The 17736-nt window shown below is 39.4% G+C and overlaps 1 protein-coding gene across 1 annotated transcript; it reads left to right on the top strand.

Moving 5' to 3' along the window:
- Positions 1–416, top strand: LOC117020394 (elongation factor 1-alpha 1-like). Its single transcript, XM_033102854.1, has one exon. The coding sequence runs from the start codon at positions 15–17 to the stop codon at positions 399–401; it is 387 nt and encodes a 128-aa protein (XP_032958745.1). The 5' UTR covers positions 1–14; the 3' UTR covers positions 402–416.
- The last annotated feature ends 17320 nt before the right edge of the window (positions 417–17736 follow it).

The raw sequence follows: 17736 nt of genomic DNA, 5'->3' as shown, positions 1-17736 counted from the left end.
AAAATGACCCACCAATGGAGGCAGCTGGCTTCACTGCTCAGGTGATTATCCTGAACCATCCAGGCCAAATCAGTGCCGGATATGCACCTGTCCTTGATTGTCACACAGCTCACATTGCTTGCAAATTTGCTGAGCTGAAGGAGAAGATTGATCGTCGTTCAGGGAAAAAGCTGGAAGATGGCCCCAAGTTTTTGAAATCTGGTGATGCTGCCATCGTTGACATGGTTCCTGGGAAACCCATGTGTGTTGAGAGCTTCTCTGACTACCCTCCTCTTGGTCGCTTTGCTGTTCGTGACATGAGACAGACAGTTGCCGTGGGTGTCATCAAAGCAGTGGACAAGAAAGCAGCTGGAGCTGGCAAGGTTACCAAGTCTGCCCAGAAAGCTCAGAAGGCTAAATGAATATTATCCCCTATACCTGCCACCCCAGTCTTAATCAGTGGTGGAAGAACGGTCTCAGAACTGTTTGTCTCAATTGGCCATTTAAGTGTAATAGTAAAAGACTGGTTAATGATTACAATGCATCGTAAAACCTTCAGAAGGAAAGGAGAATGTTTTGTGGACCATTTGTTTTTTTGTGTGGCAGTTTTTAAGTTATTAGTTTTTAAAATCAGTACTTTTTAATGGAAACAACTTGACCAAAAATCTGTCACAGAATTTTGAGACCCATTAAAACAAAGTTTAATGAGAAAAAAAAAAAAACCACAATGAGATATCATCTTACCCCAGTTAGAATGGCTATCATCAACAAGACAAATAGTAACAAGTGTTGGAGAGGCTGTGGAGAAAAAGGAACCCTCATACACTGTTGATGGGAATGCAGACTGGTGCACCCACTATGGAAGGCAGTGTGGAGGTTCCTCAAAAAATTAAGAATAGAATTACCATATGACTCAGCAATTCCTCTCTTGGGGATCTACCCCAAAAAATCTGAAAACATTTATCCATAAAGACAAGTGTGCTCCAATGTTCACTGCAGCTTTATTTATGGTGGCCAAGACATGGAAACAACCAAAATGTCCTTCGATTGATGAATGGATAAAGAAGTTGTTGTATATATACACAATGGAATACTATTCGGCGGTAAGAAAAGATGAAATAGGAACATTTGTGACAACATGGATGAATCTTGAGATTATAATGCTAAGCGAAATAAGTCAGACAGAGAAAGCAGAGAACCGTATGATTTCACTGATACGTGGTATATGAACCAAAAACAACAAAAGAATAAGACAAGCAAATGAGAAACAAATACTCATAGACACAGACAATAGTTTAGTGGTTACCAGAGGGTGAGGAGGGTGGGGGGTGGGAGATGAGGGTAAGGGCATCAAATATATAGTGATGGAAGGAGAACTGACTCTGGGTGGTGAACACACAATGGGATTTATAGATAATGTATTACAGAGTTGTACACCTGAAATCTATGTAACTTGAGTAATAATTGTCACCCCAATAAACTTTAATTAAAAAAAAAAGAGCAGCATTGGAAAATGGCGGAGGAAGAGTAAAGAAAAAAGATCCCTTTGGTTCTAGAAAATCTCCTGAAAAAGAGGAAGGCTTATCAGGCCATCGGGGGAAAAAAAAAAAAAACGAAAGAAAGAAAGAACAAAACAAAGCTCCAGAAAAAGAAGTGAACAAAGGGAGACAAGTAAACCACCAGACACGGAGTTCCAAATACTGGTTATAAGGATACTCAATGATCTCAGGGAGAACATCAACAAAGAGACAGGAAACATAAAAATGGAGATAGAAAACATAATAAAGAACCAGTCAGAAATGAACAATACAATAACAGAAATGAAGAATACATTACAGGGAATCAACAGATTAGATGAAGCAGAGGATCGAATCAGCAATGGAAGATAAAATAACAGAAAACACCCATTCAGAACAGCAAAAAGAAAAGAGTCCAAAAATGATAGCTTCAGGGGCATACCAACATTCACATCATAGGGATACCAGAAGAAGAAGAGAGAAAGCAAGCAATTGAAAATCTATTTCTTGAAACAATGACTGTAAACTTCCCTAATCTGGTGAAGGAAATAGACAGAGACATCCAGGTAGCACAGAGAGTCCCAAACATGATGAACCCAAAGAGACCAAGATGAAGACACATAATAATTAAAATTCCAATGATTAAAGACAAAGAGAGAATCTTAAAAGCAGCAAGAGAAATCCAGTTAGTTACCTACAAGGGAGCTCCCATAAAACTCAGCTGATTTTTCTACAGAAACTTTGCAGGCCTGAGGGGATTGGCATGAAATATTCAAAGCAAGAAATATGAAAAGCAAGGACCTACAACTCTACCCAGCAAAGCTATCATTGTGAATCGAAGGATAGATAAACAGCTTCCCAGACCAGAAAAAGCTAAGAGTTCATCACCACCAAACCAGTATTACAAGAAATGTTAAAGGGATTTCTTTAAGAACAAGATAAAAAATATGAATAATAAAATATCCATAACTACATATCTATCAACAATTATTTTCAGTGTAAATGGATTAAATGCTCTAATCAAAAGACATAGGGTGGCTGAATGGATAAAAAAACAAAACCCTTATAAATGTTTCCTACAAGAGACTTCAGATCGAAAGATACACACAGACTGAAAGTAAAAGTAAAAGTATGGACAAAAAGGTATTTCATGAAAATGGAAATGAAAACAAAAAGCTAATGTAGCAATACTTATACAAAATAGACTTTAAAACAAAGGCTATAACAAGAGAGAAAGAAGGACCCAGTAATCCCACTTCTGGGTATTTGTCCAAAGAAACACAAAACACTACTTTGAAGGGACATGTGCATCCTTATGTTCACTGCGGCATTATCTATAATAGCCAAGATATGGAGGCAACCTGGGTATCCCTGAATGGCTGAATGGATAAAGAAGAGGAGGTACATATATATATAATGGAATAGTACTCAGCCGTAAAAAAAGAATGAGAGTGACGTCATAGGAATGGCAGCAGCGAGGTGGTCTTCTTGAGTTCTCCTCTGGAACTTACCACAAATTGAACATCTATAACCCATCAAAGTACTCTCTGCTCATCACAGAGAACAGCTAAGAGAGTCCTATGAGGATAACTTGAAGGTTGGCCAACTGGGGGAGCAGGGGAAGAGGGAAGGGAGCAGAGTGGAGACGCGGCCCGCATCCGTGGCTGCGGAGACCCAGGGGGTCCCAGGACAGAACAAAGACCACAAGAACCAAGAGGTGGGCTCTTTCCCTGTGTCCTACAGCTGATCTCTCCTGCCGAGAGAGCAGCGTATCCAGCATCTGAAGCAGTAACCTCAGCTGAGACCTCCAGGGGGACCCTAGGTCGGACAAAGGATGGAAATACCTTACCTGGGCCCCTCTCCTCACTCTTCCGATCCTACCCCCGCCCTTCCAGAGACTCAAGCTGGCCCCTGAAATGAGGAGTAATGCCAGATTACAGGGGAGCCCTGGCACTCAGAACCTGGGAAGAGCCGACTTGCTGCTCTGATCCAGGTAAGAGGCTGGGAAGAGTGTGACACTGCTGGGCTCGGAGACAGAAGACTCCTCCATCCCCAGCCCCCACCTTTTCTGGCCTACGGGAAGAGTGTTACACTGCTGGGCTTGGAAAGAGGAGACTCCTCCATCCCTAGCCTCCACCCTTTCTGGGCTGCCTAGGGCAGGGCAATTACAACTGTGAAAACACTCCCATGGATCAGCAGCAGGTGGCAGAGGCAACTCGGGGCTTTTAGCAGCTCAGAAATCTCACGCCCTCCACACACACACACACACACACACACACACACACACACACACACTGAAGACGTGTCCTAAAGACTTAGGAGACCTGGGCACAGGGCTGGCTGGGTTACTCTGAATGTGCGTATGTGCAGGCAAGAGCAGAAACTGCACTGACTTTGTAAAATCTACCATCCAGACCCCATAGCCCACTCATCTAGAACTGGAAGTCCCAGGGTCACTCTGGGCACCAAGTGACCGGCTCTGCCTGCACAAGACGCAGAGGTACAGCATAGGACAACCTGGAGATTACTTGGTGGGCTTCAGCCAAGACTGGTGCTGCTGTTTTTGTTTTGTTTTTGTTTTTTTGATGTTTTTGCTTGTGTTGAGTGTGGGTTATTGGTTATTTTTACATGTCAGTGTATTTGGTTTCTTCTTTGTTGTTGTTGTTGTGCTTGGTGATTTGCTTTGTTTTGAAATTGCCCTACACCAGGGCCCAGCCCAAGAGGCACAACATTCAACACACACAGAGTCCAACTCCAGACCAAACCAGAGTATTACCGGGTCTGACCTACAAGTGACACACCCAGAGGGAATTCTCTACAGGCACAAGAGCCCATGGGGGTCAAGCCTCATTTGAATGGTGAACCCTCATGCAGGAGATTATCCACTGTGGGCAGAGCCAAGTCTCACAACTAGTCAGCCTAGCAGTCAATCCCACCTACGGACAAGCCAAAAGCAATTAAAGTTCAAATTTAACAGGATAATATACACAATATAAGGGTCACCTTTGGAGCACATGCACAGGAGAAAAAGGAAGTGGTGCAAGTCAAACATAAAGGACACATACTACATAAGAACCCAGCAAAAATAAAAAAATAAAAAAATAACCCTAGGGGATCTACCTATCCATCGAAGCAAACATAGAGAGTCAGCCGGAATGGGGAAACAAAGAAACATGTCCCAAATAAAAGAACACAATAAACCTCCAGAATTGGAACTGAATGAAATAGAGGTAACCAACCTATCAGAGACAGAGTTCAGAACACTGATGATAAGAATGTTTAAGGAGCTTAGTTATGACATAAAAAAGGATAGAGAAATTATAAGAAACAAACCAGTTAGAACTAAAGAATACAATAACTGAAATAAAGAACACACTGGAAGGAATTGACAGCAGCTTAGATAAGGCAGAGGACAGAATCAGCGATTTAGAAGACAAGTTAGCAGAGATCACCCAAACGGAACAACAAAAAGAAAAAAGAATAAAAAACAATGAAAATGGTTTAAGAGACCTGTGGGATAACATCAAGTGCAACAACATGCACATCATACGAATACCAGAAGGTGAAGAGAGGGAGCGAAGGATCAAGAACATATTTAAAGTAATAATGACTGAAAACTTCCCTAACCAGCATACAAGCCCAGGAAGTGTAGAGAGTTCCAACCAGGTTAAACCCAAACAAGTCCACACCAAGACACATTATAGTTAAAATGGCAAAGGTTAAACACAAAGAGAGAATCCTAAAAGCAGCAAGAGAAAGACGGCGGGTTATATACAAGGGAACTCCAATAAGACTATCAAATTACTTTTCTACAGACACTTTGCAGTCCAGGAAAGAGTGGCAGGAGGTATTCAAAGTGATGAACAACAAAGGCCTACAACCTAGATTCCTTTATCCAGCAAGGCTATCATTTAAAATTGAAGGAGAGATAAAGAGCTTCCCAGAAAACAATAAACTAAAGGAATTTATTACCACCAAGACAGCATTGCAGGAAATATTAAAAGGACTTCTGTAAATAGAAGATGAAAACAATCTAACTACAAATAAAACAATGGCAATAATCAAAAATCACTGTAATGTAAATGGATTAAATGCTTCCATCAAAAGACATAGGGTGGCTGAGTGGATAAGAAAGCAAGACCTTGCATATACTGTATACGAGAGATTCACCTCAGATCAAAAGACACACACAGATTGAAAGTGAAAGGTTGGAGTAAGATATTTCATGCAAATGGAAATCAGAAAAAAACTGGAGTTACAATACTTATATGTGACAAAATAGACTTTCAAATGAAGAATATATTAAAACACAAAGATGGGCACTACATAATAATAAAGCAATGAATCTGACAAGAGGACATAACCCTAGTAAACACCTATGTGCCCAACACAGGAGCACCAAAATATATGAAGCAGATATTGACTGACATAAAGACAGAGATCAACAGTAACATTCTCATAGTAAGGGACTTCAACACACCTCTGACAACAAGGGACAGGTCTTCCAGACAGAAGATCAATATGGAAACAATGGCCTCGTGACACATTGGACGAGTTGGATTTAATTGATATTTCAGAGGATTTCACCCCAAAGCTGCAGAATACACGTTCTTCTCAAGTGCACATGGAACTATTTCCATGATAGACCACATATTAGGCCACAAAACAAGTCTTGATAAATTTAAGAAAATTGAAATCATATCAAGTGTCTTCTTGATCAAAGTGCTATGAAATTAGAAATCAACCACAGGAAAAAAAACTGGAAGACACACAAATACATGGAGGCTGGATAACATGTTACTAAATAATGAATAGGTCAACCATGAGAACAAGGAAGAAATCAAAAGATATCTCGAGACCAACAAAAATGAAAACACAATGACCCAAAATCTATGGGATGCAGCGAAAGCAGTCCTAAGAGGGAAATTCATAGCACTGCAGGCTTACCTAAAGAAACAAGAAAAATCACTAATCAACAGTTTATCTTCACACTTAAGGGATCTGGAAATAGAACAGCAAAATAAGCCCAAAGGTAGTACAAGGAAGCAGATAATAAAGATGAGAGCAGAAATAAATGAAATAGAGACCAAAAAAAACCCCCCAAAAATGAAAGATCAATGAATCCAAGAGCTGGTTTTTAGAGAAGATAAACAAAATCGACAATCTTTTAGCCAGACTCATCAACGAAAAGAGAGAGAGGACCAAACAGACACCACAGAACTATGAAAAATTTTAAGAAATTATTATGAGCTACTATATGCCAACAAATGAGATAATCTGGAAGAAATGGACAATTTTCTAGAAGCATATAACCTTCCAATGCTAACTCAAGAAGAAACGGAAAACCTGAATAGACTGATTACCACCAGGGAAATTGAATCAGTAATCAACAAGCTCCCAACAAACAAAAGCCCCGGACCAGATGGCTTTACAGGTGAATTTTACAAAACATTCAAACAAACAATTGTCACCTATTCTACTCAACCTATTCCAAAAAATCCAGAAGGAAGGAAGCCTCCTAAACACTTTTTACAAGGCCACTATCAGCCTGATCCCAAAATCAGACAAAGACATTAGAAAAAAAGAAAATTACAGGCCGATATCCCTAATGAACATAGATGCAAAAACCCTCAACAAAATATTAGTGAACAGAATTCAGCAATACATTAAAAAGATCATACACCATGATCAAGTGGGATTCATTCCTGGTATGCAAGTGTGGTTCAACATCCGAAAATCAATTACAGTGATACAGCACATTAAAAAAATGAAAAATAATAATCATATGATCATATCAATAGAGGCAGAAAAAGCATTTGACAAAATCCAGCAGACATTTATGATAAAAACTCTTAAGAAAGTGGGAACTAGGAACCATATTTCAACAAAATAAAGTCCAGGTATGATAAACCCACAGCTAACATCATACTCAATGGGGAAAAGCTATCACCATTCCCCTTAAGATTAGGAACAAGGTAAGGTTGCCCACTTTCTCCACTTCTATTCAACATAGTGCTGGAAGTTCTAGCCGCAGCAATTAGACAAGAAAAAGAAATAAAAGGCATCAAAATTGGTAAGGAGGAAGCAAAATTGTCATTATATGCAGAAGACATGATACTATATATAAAGAACCCTAAAGACTCCACCAAAAAACTATTAGAACTGATAAATGAATTTAGTAAAGTAGCAGGATACAAAATTAATATTCAGAAATATGTTTCATTTGTATATACCTACAATTAAATATCAGAAAGAGAAATTAAGAAAACAGTCCCATTCACAATTGCTTCCAAGACTATAAAATACCTGGGAATAAATTTAACGAAAGAAGTGAAAGATCTATACTCAGGAAATCATAAGACATTGAAGAGAGAAATCAAAGAAGATACAAATAGATGGAAACACATACCATGCTCATGGATAGGAAGAATTAATATCATTAAAATGTCCATACTGCGTAAGGCAGATTCAACGCAATTCCCTTCAAATTACCAAGGACATTTTTCACAGAAATAGAACATATAATCTACAGTAATCAAAACAGCATGGTACTGGCATAAAAACAGACACATAGATCAATGAAACAGAATAGAGAGTCCAGAAATAAATCCATGCCTATCTGGTCATTTAATCTATGACAATGGAAGCAAGAATTTACATTGGGGTAAAGACAGTCTATTCAATAAATGGTGCTGGGAAACCTGGACAGACACATGCAAAAAAATGAAGCTGGACTACCTCCTTACACCACATACAAGAATAAATTCAAAATGGATTAAAGACTTAAATGTAAGATCTGAAACCATAACTAGAAGGTAATATAAGAAGAAACTTTACAGACATTACCCTTAGTAAGATTTTTACTGATATATACCCTCGGTCAAGGGAAGTAAGAGAAAAAATAAATATGTGGGATTATATCAAACTAAGAAGTTTTTTCACAGCAAAGGAAACCATCAATAAAACAAGGGATCCTACTGAATGGAAGAAGATATTTGCCAATGATATATCCGACAAGGGGTTAATATCCCAAATTTATTAAAAAACTCACTCAACATAACTTCAAAACAACAAACAGCCCAATTAAAAAATAGGCAGAGGACATGAAGAGACATTTTTCTAAAAAGGACATACAGATGGCCAACAGACATATGAAACAATGCTCAACCTCACTAATCATCAGAGAAATGCAAATAAAAACCACAATGAGATACTACCTCACCTCAGTCAAAATGGCTATCATCAATAAATCAACAAACAGCAAGTGCTGGTGCTGATGTGGAGAAAAGGGAACCCTTGTGCACTGTTGGTGGGCTTGCAGATTGGTGCAGCCACTATGGAAAACAGTATGGAGGTATCTCAAAAATATGAAAATGCAACTACCTTATGACCCAGCAATTCCACTCCTATATATCTATCTGGAGAAATCCAAAACTCTAATTCGAAAAAATTTATGCACCGCGATAAACAATAGCCAAGACATGGAAATGACCGAAATGCCCATAGGTAGATGACTGGATTAAGAAACTGTGGTACAGAAGCCTTCGATAGGAATGGCGGTAGCAGGGCGCACTTTCTGAGTTCTCCTCCGGATCTTATTACAAACAGGACCTATAACCCATCAAAGAACTCTTTGCTCATCACACAGAACAGCTAAGAGATTCGTGGATTACTTGAAGCTAAGGATTACTTGAAGGTGCACTAATTGGGCGAGCACGGGAAGGAAGGAAGGGAACGGAGTGAAAACGCGCGGCCGGCAGCAGCCGGGAAATCCCAGCCCGCGGTGGAGTCTCACCCGGCGGCGCCGAAAACCGCGGTGGCACCCGCAGTTCCGGGCACGCACGGGATCCAAAGGTGGAACGGAGAGCACAGAGACCAGGAGGTGGTCTCTTTCCCTGCTTTCCACGGCTGATTTCTCCCACCGGGAGGGCGGCCAGTGGGCCCTGGGGCAGACAAACAACACAGACTCCATACCTGGGCCCCTCCCCCGCCCCGCCCTTCCAGAGACTGAAACTGGCCCCTGAACTGAGGAGTAGTGTCACATTACAGAGGAGCCATAGTAGTGCTCAGGCTCTGGGAAGCCTGACAGGCAGCCCTGACCCAGGGAGACTGGGAAGTGTGTGATTTTGGCTGGGCTAGGAGAGAAGAGACTCCTCCACCCCCAGCCACCACCTTTTCTGGCCTGCGGGAAGAGGGTGACGCTCGGCTGGGCTGGGAGAGAGAAGACCCCTCCATCCCCAGCCCCAACCCTTTCTGGCCTGCCTAGGGCGGGGCAAGTGCAACTGCAGAGACACACCCAGAGATCAGCAGTAAGGCAGGCGCAGCTCTGGGCTTTCAGCAGATCAGAAATCTCCCGCCCCCACACCCCCATACACACACACACTGAAGAAGTGCCCTAAGACTCAGGAGTACTGGACACGGGGCTGGTGGTGCTACTCTCAGTGTGCATACGTGCAGGCAAGGGCAGAAACTGCACTGACTTTGTAAAAACTATCATCCAGACCCCTCAGGCCCACGCATTTAAGTCTGCAGTCCCAAAGTCACTCTGGGCACCAGGTGACCGGCTCTGCCTGCGCAATAAGCAGGGGGCTCTTTGGTACAGCAGAGGACAACCTGGACATTGCTTGGTAGGCTTAGGCCGAGACTGTCGCTGCTTTTTGTTTTGCTTTGTTTTGTTTTGTTTTGCTTTGTCTTTATATCTTTGATATCTTTGCCTGTGTCGAGTGGGGGTTATGGGGTCTTTTTGCATGTGAATGTATTTGATTTTTTTCTTTGTTGTTGTTGTTGCTGTTGTGCGTGGTGATTTGCTTTGTTCTGAAACTGCCCTGCCGGGGCCCAGCTTGAGAGGCACGGGATTCAGCATATCCAGGGGCCAACTCCAGACCAAACCAGCGTGCTGCCGGGTTTAACCTGAAGGTCACACACCCAGAGGGGGTTCTCTGCAGGCACTGGAGCCCATAGAGGCCAAACCACATTTGGGTGGTCAACCCTCACGCAGCAGAGCGCCCTGCGGGGGGCAGAGTCAAGTCTCACAACGGGTCAGCCCAGGAGTTAACCCCACCTACTCACAAGCAAAAAGCAATTGAAGATCTTCTTGAACGGGACAGTGTGCACAACACAAGAGTCACCTTTGGAGCACTCGCAGAGGAGAAAGATGACGTGGTGCGCGTCAAATATAAAGGACACATACTACATAAGATAACCTAGCAAGAACTAAGAACTCTAGGGGATCTACCTAATATATCAAAATAAACACAGAGAGTCAACCAGAATGGGGAAACAAAGATACACGTCCCAAATAAAAGAACAGAAGAAGCCTCCACAACTGGAACCAAATGAAGTAGACATAACCAACCTTTCAGAGACAGAGTTCAGAACACTGGTGATAAGAATGTTTAAGGAGCTTAGAGAAGACATAAAGAAGGATGTACAAATCATAACGAACAACCAGTTAGAACTAAAGAACACAATTACCGAAATTAAGAACTCACTTGAAGGAATTACCAGCAGGTTAGATGAAGCAGAGGATCAAATCAGCGACTTAGAAGACAAGTTAGCAGAGATCACACAAACGGAACAACAGAAAGAAAAAAGAATAAAAAACAATGAGGATGGCTTAAGAGACCTCTGGGATAACATCAAGCGCAACAACATGCGCATCATAGGAATACCAGAAGGTGAAGAGAGTAAGCAAGGGATTGAGAACATATTTGAAGTAATAATGTCTGAAAACTTCCCCAACCTGATGAAGGAAACCAACATACAAGCCCAGGAAGTGCAGAGAGTTCCAACCAGGATAAACCCACACAGGTCCACACCAAGACACATTATAGTTAAAATGGCAAAGCTTCAAGACAAAGAGAGAATCCTAAAAGCAGCAAGAGAAAGACGGAGGGTTACATACAAGGGAACTCCCATAAGACTATCAAATGATTTTTCTACAGAAACATTGAAGGCCAGGAGGGAGTGGCAGGAGATACTCAAAGTGATGGAAAACAAAGGCCTACAACCTAGATTGCTTTATCCAGCAAGGCTATCATTTAAAGTTGATGGAGAGATAAAGAGCTTTCCAGAAAAAAATAAGCTAAAGGAATTTATTACCACCAAGCCAGCATTGCAAGAAATACTAAAAGGACTTCTGTAAATAGGAGAAAGATCAAAACAACCTAACTACAAATTTAAAAATGGCAATAACTATGTACCTATCAATAATCACTTTAAATGTAAATGGATTAAATGCTCCAATCAAGAGACATAGGGTGGCTGACTGGATAAGAAAGCAAGACCCTTGTATATGCTGTATACAAGAGACTCACCTCAGAACAAAAGACACACACAGGCTGAAAGTGAAGGGTTGGAGTAAGATATTTCATGCAAATGGAAACGAGAAAAAAGCTGGAGTTGCAATACATATATCTGACAAAATAGACTTTAAAATGAAGAACATATTAAAAGATAATGATGGGCATATATAATAATAAAGGGATCGATCCGACAAGAGGACATAACCCTAGTAAACATCTATGCACCCAACATAAGAGCACCTAAATATATAAAACAGGTACTGACTGACATAAAGACAGAGATCAACAGTAACACTATCATATTAGGGGACTTCAACACACCTCTGACAACAAGGGACAGGTCTTCCAGACAGAAAATCAATATGGAAACAACAGCCTTAAATGATACATTGGACCACTTGGATTTAATCTATATTTTCAGAACATTTCACCCCAATGCTGCAAAATACACGTTTTTCTCAAGTGCACATGGAACATTTTCCAAGATAAACCATATGTTAGGCCACAAAACAAGTCTTGATAAATTTAAGAAAATTGAAATCATATCAATTGTCTTCTCTGATCACAATGCTATGAAATTAGAAATGAACTACAGGAAAAAAAGTGGAAGACACACCAATTCATGGAGGCTGAATAACTTATTACTAAATAATGAATGGTTCAAGCAGGAGATCAAGGAAGAAATCAAAAGATATCTCGAGACAAACGAAAATGAAAACACGACGACCCAAAATCTATGGGATGCCGCGAAAGCAGTCCTAAGAGGGAAATTCATAGTTTTGCAGGCCTACTTAAAGAAACAAGCAACATCACTAATCAACAGTTTATCTTCACATTTAAGGGATTTGGAAAAAGAACAGCAAAATAAGCCCAAAGGTAGCACAAGGAAGGAGATAATAAAGATCAGAGCAGAAATAAATGAAATAGAAACCAGAAAAACAATACAAAAGATCAATGAATCCGAGAGTTGGTTCTTAGAGAAGATAAACAAAATCGACAAACCTTTAGCCAGACTCATTAAAAAAAAGAGAGAGAGGACCCAAATTAATAAAATCAGAAATGAAAGAGGAGAAGTGACAACGGACACCGCAGAAATACAAAAAGTTTTAAGAAGTTACTATGAGCAACTATATGCCAACAAATTTGACAATTTGGAAGAAATGGACAATTTTCTAGAGGCGTACAACCTTCCAAGGCCAACTCAAGAAGAAACAGAAAACATGAATAGACTGATTACCACCACGGAAATTGAATCAGTAATCACCAGACTCCCAACAAACAAAAGCCCTGGACCAGATGGCTTTACAGGTGAATTTTACAAAACGTTCAAAAAAGAATTATCACCTATTCTCCTCAAGCTCTTCCAAAAAATCCAGAAGGAAGGAAGACTCCCAAACACTTTTTACGAAGCCACTATCACCCTGATCCGAAAATCAGACAAAGACGCCACAGAAAAAGAAAACTACAGGCCGATATCTCTAATGAACATAGATGCAAAAATCCTCAACAAAATATTAGTGAACAGAATTCAGCAATACATTAAAAAGATCATACACCATGATCAAGTGGGATTCATCCCTGGGATGCAAGGGTGGTTCAACATCCGCAAATCAATTAATGTGATATACCACATTAACAAAATGAAAAATAAAAATCACATGATCATATCAATAGATGCAGAAAAAGCATTTGATAAAATCCAACAGCCATTTATGATAAAAACCCTTAAGAAAGTGGGAATAGAGGGATCATATCTCAACATAATAAAGGCCATATATGACAAACCCACAGCTAACATCATACTCAATGGGGAAAAGCTAAAACCATTCCCCCTAAGATCAGGAACAAGGCAAGGTTGCCCACTATCTCCGCTTTTATTCAACATAGTGCTGTAAGTTCTAGCCACAGCAATCAGACAAGAAAAAGAAATAAAAGGCATCCAAATTGGTAAGGAGGAAGTAAAGTTATCATTGTATGCAGATGATATGATACTATATATAGAGAACCCTAAAGACTCCACCAAGAAGCTATTAGAGCTGATAGATGAATTTAGTAAAGTAGCAGGATACAAAATTAATATTCAGAAATCAGTTGCATTTGTATATACCAATAATAAAACATCAGAAGGAGAAATTAAAAAAACAATCCCATTTACAATCGCTCCAAAGACTATAAAATACCTGGGAATCAATTTAACCAAAGAAGTAAAAGATCTGTACTCAGAAAATTATAAGACACTGAAGAAAGGAATGAAGGAAGATATAAATAGATGGAAACACATATCATGTTCATGGATAGGAAGAATTAATATAGTTAAAATGTCCATACTGCCTAAGGCAATATACATATTCAACGCAATTCCTATCAAACTACCAACGTCGTTTTTCACAGAAATAGAACATATAATCCTAAAATTTATATGGGAGCATAAAAGACCCCGAATAGCAAAGGCAATCTTGAGAAATAAGAACAAAGTGGGAGGTAGAACAATACCTGACTTCAAATTATACTACAAGGCTACAGTAATCAAAACAGCATGGTACTGGCATAAAAACAGACACATAGATCAATGGAACAGAATAGAGAGTCCAGAAATAAATCCACGCCTATATGGCCATTTAATCTACGACAATGGAAGCAAGAATGTACGATGGAGTAAAGACAGTCTATTCAATAAATGGTGCTGGGAAACCTGGACAGACACATGCAAAAAAATGAAGCTGGACCACCTCCTTACACCATATACAAAAATAAATTCAAAATGGCTTAAAGACTTAAATGTAAGATCTGAAACCATAAAATACCTAGAAGAAAATATAGGAAGAAACTTCACAGACATTACCCGGAGTAAGATTTTTACTGATATATACCCTCGCGCGAGGGAACTAAGAGAAAAAATAAACATGTGGGATTATATCAAACTAAAAAGTTTTTTCACAGCAAAGGAAACCATCAATAAAACAAGAAGGGATACTACCTAATGGGAAAAGATATTTGCCAATGATATATATGATAAGGGATTAATATCACAAATCTATGAAAAACTCAGTCAACTCAACTCCAAAAAAACAAACGATCCAATTAAAAAATGGGCAGAGGACTTGAAGAGACATTTTTCTAAAAAGGACATACAGATGGCAAACAGACATATGAAGAAATGCTCAACCTCACTAACCATCAGAGAAATGCAAATAAAAACCACAATGAGATACCACCTCACCCCAGTCAAAATGGCTATCATCAATAAATCAACAAACAACAAGTGCTGGCGTGGATGTGGAATAAAGGGAATGCTTGTGCACTGTTGGTGGGATTGCAGATTGGTGCAGCCACTATGGAAAACAGTATGGAGATATCTCAACAATCTGAAAATGGAACTACCCTATGATCCAGTAATTCCACTCCTAGGTATCTATCCGGAGAAATCCAAAACTCCAATTCAAAAATCTTTATGCACTCCTATGTTTATTGCAGTACTATACACAATAGCTAAGACATGGAAACAACCGAAATGCCCATCGGTAGATGACTGGATTAAGAAAATGTGGTACATTTATACAATGGAGTATTATGCAGCCATAAAGAAGAATGAAATCTTACCATTTGCAACAATATGGATGGACCTAGAGAACATTATGTTTAGTGAAATAAATCAGACAGAGAACGACAAATACCATATGATCTCAATTATATGTGGAATCTAACGAAAAGAATAAATGAATGAACGAATGAGAAAGTATCAGAGAGAGAGGGAAAACTGAGGGTTTCTAGATGGGGGTGGGGTGGGGATAAGGGGAAAGGTGAAGGGATTAGAAAGTACAATCGGTAACCAGAAGATTGTCATGGTGATACGAAAGTCATTTCGGGGCATGTAATCAATAATGTTGTAAAGATTTTGTAGGGTATCCGATGGACACTTGTCTCATTAGGGAGACCACCTCAGGGATAATGTAGATGTTTGACCACTGCACTGTACACCTGAAGCTGAAGCTGAGCAATAATGAATGTCAAGTACAATTTTTTATATATATATATATATATATATATATATATATATATATATATATATATATATTGGTTAGAAGACGTGGAGTACAGCATTAGGAATAGAGGCAGTGGAAATGTAATGGCTGAATGTGATCTCAGAGTGGTAGTAGATGGAGGGAGGGGGGTTATCAGTGTGTGAGGGATATAAATGATAAATGTTTAACTATTACATTGTTTTGTACACCTGAAATTAATAAAAAAAATGTTTAAAAAAATGGTCACAATAAGAACATCAAAACCATTGGATTATATCCTGATAATAAACTTTATTAACTTGCTAAAAAAAAAAGAAGTGGATATGGTGATTTTAAACACGTAATAGGGATGCACAAGAAATAAATACTGTGTGGCTTACCATCCCCCCCCCTGAAAAAAAAAGAATGAAATCTTGCCATCTGGTACAACCCAGATGGATCTAGAGGGTATTGTGCTGAGTGGAATTAAGTCAGACAGAGAAAGACAAATGTCCTATGATTTCACTTATGTGTGGAATCTAGAGAATATGTGAAATGAACGATCAAAAGAAAAACGAATTCATAGAGACAGAGAGCATTTTTGTGGTTGTCGGATTAGGGGAATGTTGGGGGGGTACATGAAGGGGGCAACGGATTAAGAGGTACAAATTGGTAGTTACAAAATAGTCATGGGCATGTAGAGTACAGCATGGGGTATATAGTCAGTAGTATTGTATTAAGGAAGTGTGGTGTCAGATAGGTACTGGATTTATTGGGGTGATCACTTCGTAAATTATATAAATGTCTAATCTCCGTGTTGCACACCTGAAGGTAATATAGTATTATATGTGAACTGTAACTGAAAAATGTAAAAAAAAATATTTTTAAAAAAGAGAACACTATTTAGTTTCCACCTCTGAAATGAAGTTGCACTATTTGATTAAGGGTGATAAAAAGCAGTTCTGACTTTTAAAAATGTAATCATAAACTTGTAAACAAGAAAAATACCTTGAGTACACTATTGAGTTATTCACTTTTGTGGAGTTATGATCCCTTTAAAAATCTGCTTGGGTGGCTAGATGGCTCATTTGGTTAGAGAGTGAGCTCTTAACAGGGTTGCCGTTTCGATTCCCACATGGGCCAGTGAGCTGCGCCCTCCACAACTAGATTGAAGACAAGGAGCTGCCACTGAGCTTCTGGAGGGGCGGCCGGATGGCTCAGTTGGTTAGACCGAGAGCTCTTAACAACAAGGTTGCCGGTTCAATTTGTGCATGGGATGGTGGGCTGCACCCCCTGCAACTAGAGATTGAAAATGGTGACTGGAGTTGGAGCTGAGCTGCACCCTCCACAACTAGATTGAAGGACAACGACTTGGAGCTGATGGGCCCTGGAAAAACACACTGTCCCCCAACATAAAAAAAAAATAATAATAATTTAAAAAAATAAAAAAGAATCTGCTGAAAGTTGTGGATCCTAAGAATACTCATTTGCATATATTTTGTATATTTTCTTAAGATTCAGACAGGAATTTAAAAACCTGTGTAGTAGTAGAGAAATGTTATCTTTCTCCCGTTCTTTCTCTGAGTTCTTTAAGACTAATTTCTTGATTTATGCCTTTAATCCCATCACTTCTAGGTTCTAGCTACCTTAGAATTTAGAACTTAGTTATCAGCAGCTTTCTTTCCCTTTCATCGTTTTCTCCTGGACCCTTTCTCCCAGCTTATATAACAATTCAATGTATACATTTTTCTTTTCCCCCCAGAAATATAACTTACTATTTATTTAAACATAACGTTAAAAGTCTAAAAATTCAAGTGAGACAGAAAAGTCCAAAGAGAACAGTAACCAATTCCCTAGAATCACGCCATCAAAAATAAGCAATGTTCCCATTTTATGATTATTAGACATTTTTCTATGCAATGTCTTTTCTTTATT

The sequence above is a fragment of the Rhinolophus ferrumequinum genome, chromosome X (genome assembly GCF_004115265.2).
Source record: "Rhinolophus ferrumequinum isolate MPI-CBG mRhiFer1 chromosome X, mRhiFer1_v1.p, whole genome shotgun sequence".
Lineage (NCBI taxonomy): Eukaryota > Metazoa > Chordata > Mammalia > Chiroptera > Rhinolophidae > Rhinolophus > Rhinolophus ferrumequinum.
Note: the sequence above shows the minus strand (reverse complement) of the source record. Positions and strands in the feature narration are given on the sequence as shown.